General features: G+C 37.0%; 4 protein-coding genes across 5 annotated transcripts; 2 read left to right on the top strand and 2 right to left on the bottom strand.

Annotated features, from left to right (window-relative positions):
• Positions 1–143: 143 nt before the first annotated feature.
• LOC114526360 (ankyrin repeat and SOCS box protein 13-like) lies at positions 144–4,230 on the bottom strand. Of its 2 annotated transcripts, none has more exons than XM_028547945.1 (6): positions 3,778–4,230; positions 3,150–3,297; positions 2,570–2,866; positions 1,859–2,107; positions 1,134–1,385; positions 144–906 (listed from the first exon to the last, which is right to left on the bottom strand). In XM_028547945.1, the coding sequence occupies exons 1-6, from the start codon at positions 3,904–3,906 to the stop codon at positions 773–775; spliced, it is 1,209 nt and encodes a 402-aa protein (XP_028403746.1). In that variant the 5' UTR covers positions 3,907–4,230; the 3' UTR covers positions 144–772. The 2 variants fall into 2 exon arrangements, with proteins under 2 accessions (XP_028403746.1, XP_028403747.1); XM_028547946.1 differs by having other exon boundaries at positions 3,150–3,211; positions 3,778–3,845.
• A 373-nt stretch (positions 4,231–4,603) lies between these two features.
• On the bottom strand, positions 4,604–9,206 carry LOC114526359 (polyadenylate-binding protein-interacting protein 1-like). Its single transcript, XM_028547944.1, has 10 exons — positions 8,936–9,206; positions 8,437–8,828; positions 8,207–8,319; positions 7,843–7,945; positions 7,512–7,625; positions 7,246–7,325; positions 6,773–6,893; positions 6,457–6,511; positions 5,926–6,064; positions 4,604–5,245 (listed from the first exon to the last, which is right to left on the bottom strand). The coding sequence occupies exons 1-10, from the start codon at positions 9,120–9,122 to the stop codon at positions 5,158–5,160; spliced, it is 1,392 nt and encodes a 463-aa protein (XP_028403745.1). The 5' UTR covers positions 9,123–9,206; the 3' UTR covers positions 4,604–5,157.
• A 1,699-nt stretch (positions 9,207–10,905) lies between these two features.
• Positions 10,906–11,431, top strand: LOC114526484 (protein TonB-like). Its single transcript, XM_028548098.1, has 2 exons — positions 10,906–11,289; positions 11,375–11,431. Exons 1-2 carry the CDS (start codon positions 10,906–10,908, stop codon positions 11,429–11,431), a joined length of 441 nt encoding a protein of 146 aa, XP_028403899.1.
• On the top strand, positions 11,214–13,890 carry LOC114526419 (E3 ubiquitin-protein ligase TRIM71-like). Its single transcript, XM_028548017.1, has one exon. It carries the CDS (start codon positions 11,476–11,478, stop codon positions 13,573–13,575), a length of 2,100 nt encoding a protein of 699 aa, XP_028403818.1. The 5' UTR covers positions 11,214–11,475; the 3' UTR covers positions 13,576–13,890.
• The last annotated feature ends 742 nt before the right edge of the window (positions 13,891–14,632 follow it).

The raw sequence follows: 14,632 nt of genomic DNA, 5'->3' as shown, positions 1-14,632 counted from the left end.
CCATGAAAGTGGTTAATCGGTCATGCAATTACACAGCAGATTCATTACAGTGATTATCTCTGATTCTGATCATATATCATGCATAAACATATGCATTGGCCATTGCATCTGAAATATATTTTATTTTATATTATATTTGAAATAGATTTATTTCAAAATGCTTGAAATATCAGGAATTACCTACTTTTTAAAATAGATATTTAAAAATAAAATCGTCCTCATATGAGCCATATCTGGTTCATCCGAGTCGAAATAATTTTAGAGTATGTTTACATGAATATGTGAACCATTCCCTCCAAACTATAGTTTCATTCATTTCAGCTATCTCCCCCCCCTTCCCATTTACTAATTATTGATACATCCAAATGAACCGAACGAACTTAAGGCTTTGGTTATACCATACAATAGATAATAAATCAAACAATAGATAATAAGATGTTGATGAAGCTTAATGGAGGTTTATCATCTCATTATCTATTGTTTGAATTGCATTCGACGCCACCAAAATGCGACGTATTACCTAGGCCTAACAAACAAGACTGGACGAATTTACACATGCAGTTAATAATTAATTGCCTCGCTAAAAACCTTTTTACAACTCAGAAAATAGTTTTGAAAATATATTAGTTATATATATAGATTCAGCTATACACGAGACTTTGGTATCAATTCCTCGGTTTCTTTCTTACGTCGACATCCGAATTAAAATAATATTTGTATTCCAAATAAAAGTATAACTTGCAGGTACACTTATTAATCCATTGTTGTCCTACTAAAAACCTTCAATTTCCATAACATATCTTACCAAAGGAGGCGGCAGATACAACTTATGGAAATCGTCCATTCTTTTGAACATGATTTTACGAATTTTAAGTTTGCACAGCAAAGCCAGGCAACGAGGTATTTCTAAAAAAATGATGTAATGATAAGTTACTTCACTGAAAATGAACAACAAAACGAGCCTTTTCATCAAATTTTTGAAAGGCCGTACGTGTTACACGGTGCGATTTTTTGCAGTGAGATGCAGGCGTTTTCTCATGCGCATATTACAAAAACCCGAAAGTAGAATTGCAGTAGAAGTTGCAAGAAAAATTGCATCGTGTGTTTACAACACGGTTTTAAAAGTGATATACCTAAACTTTCTTTCATGAGATCAATACCATCAAGAAAGTAGTTAGAATTGGCAGCGTCAATACAAGTGTCATCATCCTTTCCTAATATCATGCAGTTTGCGCCGTAACGCAGCAAAATGTCCAGCAATTGTAGTTTGATTTCTTTGGCATACTCAGCGCTTGCAACGTAGTGTAGGGACGTGTTCATTACTACATCTTGGGCGTGAATATTAGCACCAGCGTCCAGCAGTAAAGCGGCCACTTTTGGTTTACCTATAAGATGAAATAGGTCGCGATAAATCATGGTCAAATAATGGGGTCAGTTCTATTTAGAAGATATTCATATCGGATGATATCAGTGATGTAAATCGTTAATTTTAATAATAATTGGATGGTTGGATCGAGCAGACCTTGACATTTATAGGACAAAAACATGAAATAAGATCGTTGTTCTTATATAGAAAACAAACAAGTGGTTTGAATGCCACGCGAAATGTGCTCTTTTTAAAGAAAACATACATGTCCTTCCCTAAGTCTTAATCTAACTATGCTTTTTATCGGGCCATTTAAAATCAGTGTGTATTATTCATTATATCCGTGAACTATATAGCCAGGAACTACTTGTGTGACTACTGTATGAGATTTTGCGATTCTTGTATACGCATTACTGAATACTGATATCACTGCAGAGGACAACCCATATCTCGAAAACGTTCTCAAAAGTATAATGTGTGCATTTTGCAAACCTTGAATACAAGCCTCGTGTAACGGTGTCCTTTTTTGATTGCTAATTGCATTCGGCCTGGCGCCATTCTTTAGTAATTCTATTAATATTTCATCATATCCTCTGTAAGCTGCCTCGTGTAAGGGCGTGTGTCCTCCAGCATTAATTGTGTTCACACTAGCTCCTGACGCTATCAAAAGTTTCACTGTGTCCAGCTTGCCTTGACGACACGCAACATGTAATGGTGACCACGGACGTCTTGGCCCAGGAACTGCAGGAAATTTTAAAGAAATTATTAGGTTACAGATTTACGGTCAACAATAAGCTTGTGTGAGGGAGTACCAATATGGGGAGGTGGGAGTACCAATATGGGGAGGTGGGAGGTACCAATATGGGGAGGTGGGAGGTACCAATATGGGGAGGAGGTTGTTCCAATATGGGAAGGAGCAGTACCAATATGGGGCAGTGAAATGATATGGGGAGAAGGGAGTACCAATATGGGGAGGAGGAAGTACCAATATGGGGAAGAGGGAATACCAATATGGGGAAGAGGGAATACCAATATGGGGAGGAGGGAGTACAAATATGGGGAAGAGGGAATACCAATATGGGGAGAAGGATATTAACCATCCCCTTTTAGATGCATCCCTTGACATTCATATTCTCAAAGATTTAGGATGTGGCTATAGAAAATTTCAATCTGCTAGAATGATGTCAATTTTCAGGTACATACATTTTGAGGGATTCTTTACATCACAACCAGCATCGACCAGAATTTTAATGATTTCATTATGTCCAGCTTTTGCAGCTTCATGCAATGGTTGCCAGTTTCCTTCACATACAACTTCAGCTTTTGCATTTATTAGTTCTTTGACACATTCAATATGATTGAATATTGTTGCCCAATGTAAACCTCCTCTGCCATACTTATCACGTTTATTTAATTCTGCACCATGTTTGATAAGAAGTTTTAACGCTTCCAAGTTGCCCGCAGCTGAAGCAATATGAAGAGCATTCTTTCCCTTGCTGTCTGAAAGGAAATATTGAAGAATCAAGTATATAATCCAGGTTTTGAACCCTGTTTTCCTCCCTTGCCTCCTGAGATGAATACACAAAAGAGGCTATCATTATGTGCAGCACCTCAAACAACTTAGCTCAGGACAGGTATGATCAGGGTGAAGATACTATGACTACAAAATCCCTGTAATTATTTTAAATAAAAGCTTTTACATTTTTTACTCTTTAACTACCTGGAAATGGACTATCTATATTCTTCCAGGGAACTATATTCAAGGATTAGTTTAATAACATACCTATACAGTTTGCATCAGCATTATTTTCAAGTAATACTTTCATGCAACTTGTATGTCCATTTCTAGATGCAATATGTAGCAGAGTTTCATTTAATCTACCATTCTTGAAATTTATTTCATTTCCAACCTCAGGCATCAATGTTTCAAGCTGCAGCGAAGTATAGCAAATGAGGTATTGTAATGAAATGATTTATACATATATAAACTGCTAAATAATATATATAAAAAATTTTAAACAGCTTGTTGTATATATAGTTTATTAATATCTCTTTTAATAACAGATGGTTGATTTTCCATGTAACACTATGATACTTTCACCTGTCATTTCAAAGAGTATTAGAAGACAGTCAAGACACTCAGGACAGACCTTGCACATGCAGATAAGTGGCCTATTGTTTATATTTTCGCTAACATAACCATTTTTAAATGAATCTTTTTAAAAAAGTGACCGTAAACTGTAATGATAATACTTGACAACTTGACAGCAAAACAATTTCCATGCATTAAAATTACGAAGTAGAAATAAAATGCGTTTACTAAAGTTGAAAGTGAAATGCAACAATATTCATTTACTGGCAAACAACATTGTACTATTACGTCATTTATATAATTTTAATTCAACAAACACCTTATCAGCGAGGCCAGAACGACAGCTATGGAGCAATTCTTCAACAATTTTTGGATCAATATTCACTGCAGGTATTACTGGAGGCAGTGGAGGAGCAAAAGGTATTTGATTTAGGTTATGTTGCGCCATAGAGACGTAAAATCATTGAATAGTTAAGGTAAAGACGCACTGTGAATAGCAGAAGACGACATTCAAATTACGAAGGAATTTCCTTTCAAAACTTTCTTCGCATACGTAGTTCAATTACGCACTTCTGTTCATGCCTATTTATAATAAAAGCTACATCATCCTGCCCACATTGTTTACGTTTTTTCTTTCCGGTGTTCAGCCCATTTATGGTAAGCTTTTGCCAATCTACCTGCAAATACTGCTTTCACTTGAAAAGAAAAAGCCTTTTTGGTCTTTCTACATTTTACTATGCTAGACGTTTAAAGTTCAACATCGTAACTGTTTTCCGACGGGGGATGTGAACCTCTCGCGTCGAGTTCCGATAGTATGGTGCAGACTCGTGAGAAAAAGGCAGAGTAACGAGGTTCGGGATAACAGGCGAATATCAGCAGGGTGCATATTCATATTCATCCATATGATCTCGTACTGGCGATCTGCTAAGATCAGACGGTTTTCTTTTGCAGAATTTGAAGGGAACTGGGAACTGTTAGCGTTGTAAATAGCGGCGGCAAATTGGGGGATTGTGAAAAGCACTTTGTCACAGATGAGGCCCTTGCTACGAGTTTTGAGGGGACAAAAAATCTGGTAGTACTAAAATTAATTTTCACACGTCAAATGTTACTTACTACTTTTAATACAAGCACAAAACAACAGCTTATTATTGCCAAACATGGAAAACACAAGGAATTTATATTATTTAATCACAAGTTCATGAGGAATTTTCTAAACGTATATTCTCCTTTTATTTAACAAATTGGCTCAAAACTGCATGATTTCCAGATAAATTCAGGCCTGTTTTACATACAGTGCTTATCAGCACAAAGACTGTCCAAACTAGCACCACGTATAATCTATACTGAGAAGTTGTTCTTCAAAAACAAACTTTGAATTCTCAGCGCTCATAGGATGATGGATTGTTGCTTATCCCGACGTGTATATTTGGGAAACTTGGTTTCACAACAATACCTAGGAAAATATAGTCACAGAGGACTCACAACTGCATGAAAGCCTTCTTCCTGCAAAGGAAACTTGGCAACTTTTTAAGAGCCTATTAAAACGTAACAACCCATCACCTCTTTTGTTCATAGTTCAAGGTCAATATGATAGCTCTACTATACTGTACTATTATTATTAGCGAGCTTAAGATCACGAGACGGAGACAACGTGCGGGTTTGAGAACTTCACTGTTGAGAACCCATGCAGGCTTAGAAACTACCGCTGTTTTTCTCGTTCAAAAACGTCAAGATCATCATCGTAATCGTCTATATCACCAACGTCCGTAGACCAACCTTCACCACTCCTAAAAAAGATAGTGTAGTCGGTGCATTTCAGTCTCAGTGCCGAGGTCATCCTCAAATTATGATTATGTATCGAGGCCAACGTGTGGTGAGCAAACTCTACGAAATTTTACAAACGTTTGGCGAAAGTGGACATCCTGCACTGATGAGAAAACCGAATAGCAATGATCTCGGGATTGTCCAAGTCTTGAAACAATTATCTCGCGCATATATGAAGGGCGATCAGAAGACTATTCCAATCAAAATATATGATCAGAAGACTAAAATGGACCCACATTTTTTTTGGAAGTTGTCTTATTTCTATTCCATGTCGATTGTCGTACTTCCATTTTACTTCTGTTTGCATTATTTGGTCCATGTAATGTATATATAAACTTGAGCTAACAAAAGATCTTTTTACCCGAATGAGATGAGCACCAGTTTACATGCCGAGAGGTAAAAAGTAAAAGGTGAAATAATTTATATTTGTCATACATGCAGTAAGTTCATAACCAACAAATGGCTTGCCTCATATAGCTTTTTGTGAAATAAAAAGACGATATATAGAAGATGGGTACTGTTCATCTGAAATCCTTTCAGTCTACTGATTATAACAACTGTCGTGTTAGACGGGAAGGGTATTGCGGTACATGTCGAAATGGGTTGGCCGTGAATTGCTGTAGTGAAACTATATGAAACTCACGTATATGGGGAACATTTTCCATATTGTTCGAGATAAATTCGTCTGTAGAGGTCTTCGTTTACGTCAGTGAAATTTGCAGGCATTCCTTCTTGATTGCTATCTTGGCTATTAATATCTAAGGCGTAATCATTCCACTCCTCTGAAATATGAATTATTATAAAAATCAGTACAGCGGAAGTTGGCGTCAAAAAATATAGTAATTATTGCCATAGCACATATACAATAGACCTTTCTTATAATGACGTCAAACGCGGAAAGTCTGCTGTTACACGAAATCTGATTGGCTCCACAAAACTAACGGGCCAATCAAACTTCTAAAGGTACTAGTAGCCCCCATTTTGATACTCCAGATTCAGCGCTCTAATTAGGTAAATGCGTCACTGATCTATAGTCAAGTACAATTCACTGAACTCAATGGGCCACCTTCTCGTTACTTCCAATTCGGGAGTTCATTCATATAAATGGCCGAGTTTATTCATATAAATAACATATCTGCTGAGAGGTGAGTAAAGTCTCAAATGAGAGCATTACCTTCAGCAAAAACAGGTAAATCAGATGCTTGCTCTTCCAACATACCATCTATACTCTAAATGTTAACATACAGAATTAATTAGTTGATTGTCGTTGCACCATGCTATAATAGCTTTATGTTTCTTGTTTCACGATTACTTTCAGTTTATTCGACTGTGTGTCTGACTGAGTCTGTGGCAGATGAGACTATCCTCTTTCATTACATTCATCTAAACCTCGAGTGCACACTGAATCGGAAGCGTTTTTTCCTCAAATGTTTGAGTCAATGGGGTTTTCGCTGCGATCGAAATGCATTTGAATTTTGTATTCTACTTACTGGAATATACATGGAATATCCTTGCGCGCCATGAGTATTCGGATAGGAATGCGTAACTTCATGCTGACCCCAGCTTGTTCTTCTCAGCTCACACACGCGGTTGAACAAGATTTTTGCAGTCCTAAAAAATGTCAGCAATATCTAAGAAAACTAATGACTACAAAGGGAAATTCGCTAAGATTCTGTAAAATATCAAAACGGCCAATATTTGGAGCTTTTGAAACAGAATACAAAGAATACAAATTTGCTAGGAAATTAGGACAACCTTGATGCGCGGCATACGAGTTTAGATGCAGTCGTGTAGACATGATCAATTTGATCTACTGCTCGACGTTGTTTCAGAAAAACCTTCTTTCATTTAAACCTTCGTTACCCTCACTTCGGAGCGCTAACTAACGGAGGCTGAGAATAGTATTGAAGATTGGTAATGGAGGAGAACGTTGTCGTTCAAAAATGTTAAAAACGGAACATACCCATCCACATGTGGATCACTTGCCAACCGTGATACAATATGAAATACTTCATCATTTTCGTTAAGCAAACTTCCTGTTAACTAAATTATTAAATATAACACTATTCTCACAATTGTCTGGATTGTTGTGCTTCAGTATCTTCACCCCACAAATATGTTAGTAAATTGTTACTACAATGTTTTGAAACCACCAGTGTTTACACCATTGTAATTACCTTCTACTAACTACATATACAAGTGGCATAATCACAATCTCATGCTCATCACCTTTAGAAGCTTTCCAGCACAAATAAGCAGTTTTCGGTCATGGCAAGCCATCAATTGTTTTACTACATCAGCAACAACTGTCACAAACTTCTGTATTGTTTTACCCTCATTGTCCTAATGAAAGATGCAAAATGGTTGATCTTAAAACAAAAATATATATTCGTATTCACTGAGGAAAAGTAATCATTGTTCGAAAATGTCTATTTTACTATGATATATTCAAGTGACATGTTATTAAGGATTTTAAATTATATGAATTTAAACTAAACAAACTTTATCTTAATTCACAAATTATTCCAAGAGTGATGTATTGCATTCACATTTCACAAACCTTGTAGTTCATTAATAGTTCACCATAAAATATGGCAACATTGCAGGCTTTTTCAGTATTTGTGTTGATCACCTCATTGAATCGTAGATTTTCATCGCGGCATCTGATAAACAAGAAACTTGCACAATGACTGACTGTATTCACAGATGTAAGTCAGTGCCTTGATTTTAAATCCTAGCAGACCAATCCCAGATTATATTTATAAGGCCTCAAACACATAAATGTGTGGTTGGTTTTGTGTTTAAAATATTCTATATGATCTAGAAAAAATTACAATGATTAAAGCCAGTTGGACCTTCCACAACTTATTTCTAAATGGATGACTTACAATGTTGCTTGCCTTGCATTTACATCCCCTCATTACCTTTTCAGGAATACTGTTCTGAAAGTAAACTCTGCTGTCTTAAGGACTAAATTCTTGTCAAGGTAGTTAGCCAATCTTGAGCCAGGATACTGGAAGTTTTGCTCTGATACACACTAGAAGAAAATATATATGTTGGACATATCACCTCAACTAATGATATTTGATATATAACTATATATATGACTATAACATGCAATACATGCCAAGGCTAAATAATTCAGGTTTCTTACCTTTTCAAATAGTATGTCTGACAGTTTAACCATATCATTCTCAACTTTTATATAAAGTGATAAATAGTTTGCCATTGACATTGAAAGTTCATCCAGTAAACCTGGATCCTCTGTGAGTTGTTTAATTTTTTTATTCACAAAGTTTTCTATTGCATGAAGTCTTTCAAATGCTGTTTCTTTATATTCCCTGAAACTTTTACCTGGCACGAACTCAGGAGCATGAACTGCTGAGGCTAAACTGCTATATGAAGGTTGTACTGGACTAAACCTTATGGGTTCTTGAAATGACCTGGGTACAAATACTTGACAATTGACAGCTTTCTCTAAAACATTGTCAAAAATCTGACTTTTTGTTAACGTTAAATCATTAATTTTCCTTTCTAGAACAGCATCTAAAAGAGAAAAAAATCGTAACTGTAACAGTCTGGGAGACTGGGACACCAGCGCAAACAGCCATTTCTGTATTAGCTACTAAAAAAAATTGGTTGGCGATACAAACCTTGTACAGGCTGTTCTGATTTACTTCTGCCAACTTCAACATTAAAATGTTGAACAGGAGGTTTCTCATCGTCTTCAGATTTTATATCTTTGTCAGTTTCACGAAACTCGCCAGGTTTTCTCAAAGGTACTTCTGATGCTCCACGTCCACGGCCTCGACCTCGGCCACGACCTCGTGTTGAATCCATGTTCGACAGCTTTGGAAACTTTTGCAACTACATAAAAATCTTTTGAAAATATCGCAAAATATTACTGTAACGCTCATTTCAGGACGCCATTTTGAAAGACAATGCACCATGCCACTATCCATGATTATCCATTGTTTTGTATCCATAGTTTGCCGTTATTAGCACACTCAATGAACACCCCCAAAAATCTATTAATATTGGTTTTTTTGGGTTTTCAGTTAGTTATCAGCCGGCAGAAAGAATTTTTAGTCTTTTTTAGAGGACTGGCAAGAGCAACCATACGGATAATTTGCATGAAGTGTAAATATGAATAAGGAAATTGATCGACAGAATCGTGAAAGCTTAACTAGATTTAAACACATTATATTACCGTGATAGTGTAGTACCGTGTAGCAGGATTTTTGGAGTGATTTAGTTCTACAGGACTGTATCAAAGGTTGACAATCCTGGAGGATGCAGGGACACGTATAAATTTTTAGGGCGAAATATAGAAATAGGAGTAGAATAAGGCCATTTTCGACGTTCAAGAGCTTGCAAGTTTTAAATCTTTTCCCGTTCGTCACCAACCATGGTGGCACCTCGAGAGCGATATCTCACATTGACAGCCTTCCTGAGGAAATCAGTGAACTATTTTAACTCCTTCTTTACAAGGTCGCATACCAAAAAATTGGTTTTGCAACCAACTATTTGTTATCATCGTTTGTTTATATTAATTGTTCTGTGTGGTCGAGTTTGCATGGTTGTTGGCTACAGATAAAATAATCGAAGATAAAAAGCCCTTACTTTTTGTTTAGAAGACCTTGGAGTTTAGATAAAAAGGGCAAGCTGAAGCCAAAATACTTTCTTTGGGGAGGATAAAAATATGGGAAGGAAAATGACTTTCAGAAACAGGAAGCAATGTATTTTTTTTGACCAGGTCATTCACGACTGTACAGATTAGATACGTTTGTATACTTAGACTAATTAAATATAAGGTGCAAATTTGGTCATAAAAAAATTGAGCTTGATCGTGAGGGTTTGTGAAACTATAGATTGAAATTTATATAATGCTTAATACTATATAAATAAATTTACATAATATCTAAATAAATACAACGGTGTTTATATAGATGCAAGCGTCCTGGAAAAGTCCTGGAACCAACTGTGCATGCGCACTACTCTTCGTGGCAAGTTCGTGCTACACAAATGTCTAAGTTGTGTCGGAGTAGAGCATTCGTCGTTCATAAAAAATCAGGACAAAATTATTCACATCTGAACGTAGTAGTAAAAACATGTAAAAACATGTAACACATCTTCACACTTTCATTTTATAAGTTTTTTTTTTCTGCTTTACCTCGACTCTTATTAATCAGTCTGCAGCTCGGTATTTGAATGCTAAAATTAGGACTCTAAATATATAAATCCGAAGTATGACCTGACAAGGTTAACAGGTACTTTGCAAAATATAAAACATGCAATTATATGACTTTGCAAAATATAAAACATGCAATTATATGACTTTTCAAACTTCAAAACTCTGCAACGTAAAAAAGGGAACATACCATCCCAAACTCATTTAAACAAATGATTTTAATTTAAAAATTAAGAAGCGGCTACATTTTCCCTATATGAAGAAATTCAAGCATCACTTGTGGTATAGCTGGTTTCCACTAGTTTCCTAGCAGCGACACTGTTTGGGCACCAGCCGGTTACTTGGCAACCAAGATGATATTTCAGCAAACATATTTTCAATTATGCTTAACAATTAATTTTACAGGCACTGTCTGAAAGCCGTTCAGGTAAAATGGCTAGCAAACTTGAAAGAAGAAGGACTATGAGTCCGAACAAACTTGATAGACAACGCGCCAAGAGTCCGAGACCAAAATCAAACTATGCTGCTTCTTTACGGATGAAACACACCAACAGTCTAAAAAGTCTTGATGTTTACAAAGCTTCGGCGGTTGTTAGTAAAATGCGAAGTAGAAGTAAAACAAGAAAGAAGACTCCAATTCCTAAAATCAAAGCGGAAAGTCCTCCACCGCCGCCAACACCAACACCACCACCTCGTACACCAACTCCAGAGCCAGAACCTGAGCCTGAGCCTGAGCCTGAGCCAGAGCCCGAAATTGAACCAGAACCAGAACCTGAACCTCCAGTTGATCCTCTTGAACATTTTACAACATGCCAAGTTTGTAAATCACCTTTTGTTGATCCTAAGAGCCTCTCTTGTTTACACACCTTCTGCAAATCATGTTTGTTTTATGACTGGCCAGATTGTGAAGGAAAAAAGACGAGAAGTTGCCCTTCATGTAAGGAAGAATTCGAGGTGACGAACGTCGAGGAAGAGCTTGAACCGACTCCATTTGTGAAGAGGATGATTCAAGTCAAAACTATGGAAGACCTGGCGAAAAACCTAGAGATGAGCGGGGATAAGAACATGGAATTTGCACAAGCAGTGAAAGATATGGAGTGTAACTGTAAAGATAAGGCCGAGAGAAAAGACAGCGACGTAGAAAACCGTTCTGAGGGCTCCCTTACAAGCAAAGACACGGATTCCACGCAACCTGTCAAATGCGACCAGTGTTCAAGTTCCACTGATGTTCAACAATCTTGCACCCAAATGGAAGAACGCCAACCAGGGGTTTGCAGTAAACATGCTGATAATATTCTTGACTATTTCTGTAGTAAGTGCGACCGTTTTATTTGTATCGAGTGTTTGATTACTGAACACCCGCATTTCCAGCATGGCGTTTCCAAGGTAAGCGATGTTGCTCCTAGATACAAGGAAGTACTTGGCATGTTAAGGACCGAAGCGGAATACACAGCACCCGAACTTTCGCGAGCTACAGAAATATACGAAGAAAGAGCTAAAAAAAGTGAAGAAAAACTCGAGACCTTCAAGGAAAAAATAAGAGAAAGAAAGGAAGAAATTATTCGTGAAGTTGGAGTATTACTGGAAGAAGAAGAAAAACGACTCGTGGATCATGTCACATCTGTTGTGATGACGGAGAAAGGAGACTTTCAAGAACAAGTCAAACGTTTGGAAGACGATGTTGATGTTTTGAAAGGGTATTGCTATCTAACTGATAACCTGATTACTCATGGAAACTGTTTTGAAGTCATGGAAACCAAAACAGCTTTGATTAAAAGAATGCATCGAATTTGCGTAAAAGGAAAAGACCCGTTCATTCAACCCGGCGTCGAGAGTAAAGAAGAGATTACCATGAGTTACGAACGCGGAAATTCGCCAATACTTGGTAAAGAGAATTCCCTGGGATTCTTACGTGCAACTGAAGCATTTGCTCCTAAATCTACAGCCGCCGGTCATGGTTTGGCAGAGGTCATGTGTGGCCACAAGGGAATATTTGGAATTACAACGAAAAATCGACAAGGAAATGACCTAGAAAGTGGCGGAGCAATGATTGATTTAAAGATTATTTCTTCAACAATGGAAAAAATAGATTGGGAAATCGAAGACCACGATGATGGGACATACACAGTCTCCTATACTACCAATATCCTTGGTCCTCATATTATATCCGTACGTATCGCAGGTATCCCCATCCAAGGCAGTCCATTTACAGTCAATGCAACGATCAGTGAAAATTACAACCTAAGAGATGAACCTCTCTTTATTTTACCACCAGAGAAATCAGGATTGTCTGATCCAGCTGCTATAGCTACTGATTCTTCCAATCAAATTTATGTCGTTGACCGTGGAAACAACAGAGTCGTGGTTTACTCCGAAAAAGGTGAACAAGTCTTGAACATCAGCAAGAATGAAGAAGATGAGGATATTTTCAAGTCGCCGCAGAGTATTTCAATCACGAAAACTAATAAGATCGTAGTGTCTGATACTGGAAACAATCAGATTCAAGTTTTTGATAAAGATGGTAAATTTCTTCTTAAGTTTGGTCAAGCCGGAGAAGGCGAAGGGGATCTCAAAGAACCGGATGGTGTCATTGTCGATGCGAAGGGAAATATTGTTGTAGCGGATACTATGAATCACAGGATTCAAATATTCCGTGAGAACGGCGAGTTTATGTCAACCTTTGGCAAGCAAGGCACCAAGGAGGGAGAATTGTCGTATCCATCTGGAGTGAGTTTAGATAAATCTGGAAACATTTTGGTTTGCGATTGCGGGCTCTGGAATGAAGCAAGTAAAGAAAGCAATAACCGTATTCAGGTTTTTAATCCTGACGGGAAATACCAATATGAATTTGGTTGTACTGGCGAGGACACTGGGCAGTTTAAGAAACCAGCAAGGGTTGCGGTTGACAAGAAGGGGAGATTGCTAGTTACAGACATGGACAATAATCGTATACAGGTATTCAAAAACAATGGATCATTCCTCAATACTATCGTTCGAAGAGGGAAGAGCGACTGTTTTGATGCCCCTTGTGGTATTGCGGTCATGCAGGACGGTAGAATTGCTATTACAGAAAGAAACTCGAATCAAATTCAAATATTTTGATTCAAAAATACGAATGCAGTGGGTGATTATCAACGCCTGCATAAATTGACTGTTAAAATATACCAATGCGAGATAAACGTTCTAAGTAGAATGTTACCACTTCGTGTTTTATTCGATGAGAAACAAAAAAGGCTCTGAACTTAAATTATTGTAACTTCTTAGATATATGCAAAGTGGGGTAGATTTTAAATGATGATGATATATGAATATTACTAAAAGCTTATAAGGATGTGCAAAGCCAGCTGAAAGATTAATGCAATTTTACTTTGGACAGGTTTTATAACAATATTAATATATTACTAAAAGCTTCTAAAGATGTGCAAAATCAGTTTGATTGTTTGAATAGATTGATGCAATTTCACTTTGACCACGTTTTATAAAGATGGTCATATTTTAAAACCAAAATTCCCATTTGAATAGATTGATGCAATTTCACTTTGACCACGTTTTATAAAGATGGTCATATTAACCAAAATTCCCATTACCCATAGGAAAATTTTTTATGCCATTGCCTTAAGCATGTTATGTCAATTTCAATAAATCTTTGTGCATGTTTCAGACCACCAGGATCATTTGACGAACCCTTAAAAATTGCATGGCAATTTTTAAAGATTGGTCAGATGAAAAACATTGATAATGTATAATGTAACACCGTGAAAAATAGTCCACATGGTTGCCAGATTATCTCTGAAAATTGATAAAATACAAGTACAAAAATAACTGGCAAACCTGCCCCAATTAATTATTGCGGAATTTCCAACTAAAAATACCAAAATGTCGGACCAGACCAGTAACCTGAGATCCGGATTTCATGTTGTGGTCAGGAGGGTTTTTCTCCAGGCACTCCGGTTTCCCTCCATTTCATGTTTGGCAAAAAACAGTGTCCATGTCCGGGGCCAAACAAAGATCTATAGTGAATTCTATTTTTTGGTGTCAGGTCGTTTCGTACTCTTGTCATTTCGTACCCATATCCCTGGTCGTTTCGTACTCTAATTGATGGTCGTTTCGTACCCCGATTTTAGTCGTTTCGTACTCAAACGCTGTATGACTGCTTTTA

This window comes from Dendronephthya gigantea, unplaced genomic scaffold (genome assembly GCF_004324835.1).
Source record: "Dendronephthya gigantea isolate DGI-Jeju-01 unplaced genomic scaffold, DenGig_1.0 000038F, whole genome shotgun sequence".
NCBI lineage: Eukaryota > Metazoa > Cnidaria > Anthozoa > Malacalcyonacea > Nephtheidae > Dendronephthya > Dendronephthya gigantea.
Note: the sequence above shows the minus strand (reverse complement) of the source record. Positions and strands in the feature narration are given on the sequence as shown.

Coding starts and splice junctions, on each gene's coding strand:
- LOC114526360 (XM_028547945.1), bottom strand. CDS start 3,906: ATGGCGCAACATAACCTAAATCAAATACCTTTTGCTCCTCCACTGCCT. Junction 3,298..3,777: donor GTTCTGGCCTCGCTGATAAG/GTGTTTGTTGAA, acceptor ACTTCGCTGCAG/CTTGAAACATTGATGCCTGA. Junction 907..1,133: donor TCTCATGAAAGAAAGTTTAG/GTATATCACTTT, acceptor TCATTTTTTTAG/AAATACCTCGTTGCCTGGCT.
- LOC114526359 (XM_028547944.1), bottom strand. CDS start 9,122: ATGGATTCAACACGAGGTCGTGGCCGAGGTCGAGGCCGTGGACGTGGA. Junction 8,829..8,935: donor ATCAGAACAGCCTGTACAAG/GTTTGTATCGCC, acceptor TTTCTCTTTTAG/ATGCTGTTCTAGAAAGGAAA. Junction 6,512..6,772: donor GATATTCCATGTATATTCCA/GTAAGTAGAATA, acceptor GTTAACATTTAG/AGTATAGATGGTATGTTGGA.
- LOC114526484 (XM_028548098.1), top strand. CDS start 10,906: ATGGCTAGCAAACTTGAAAGAAGAAGGACTATGAGTCCGAACAAACTT. Junction 11,290..11,374: donor AACATTTTACAACATGCCAA/GTTTGTAAATCA, acceptor ATGACTGGCCAG/ATTGTGAAGGAAAAAAGACG.
- LOC114526419 (XM_028548017.1), top strand. CDS start 11,476: ATGATTCAAGTCAAAACTATGGAAGACCTGGCGAAAAACCTAGAGATG.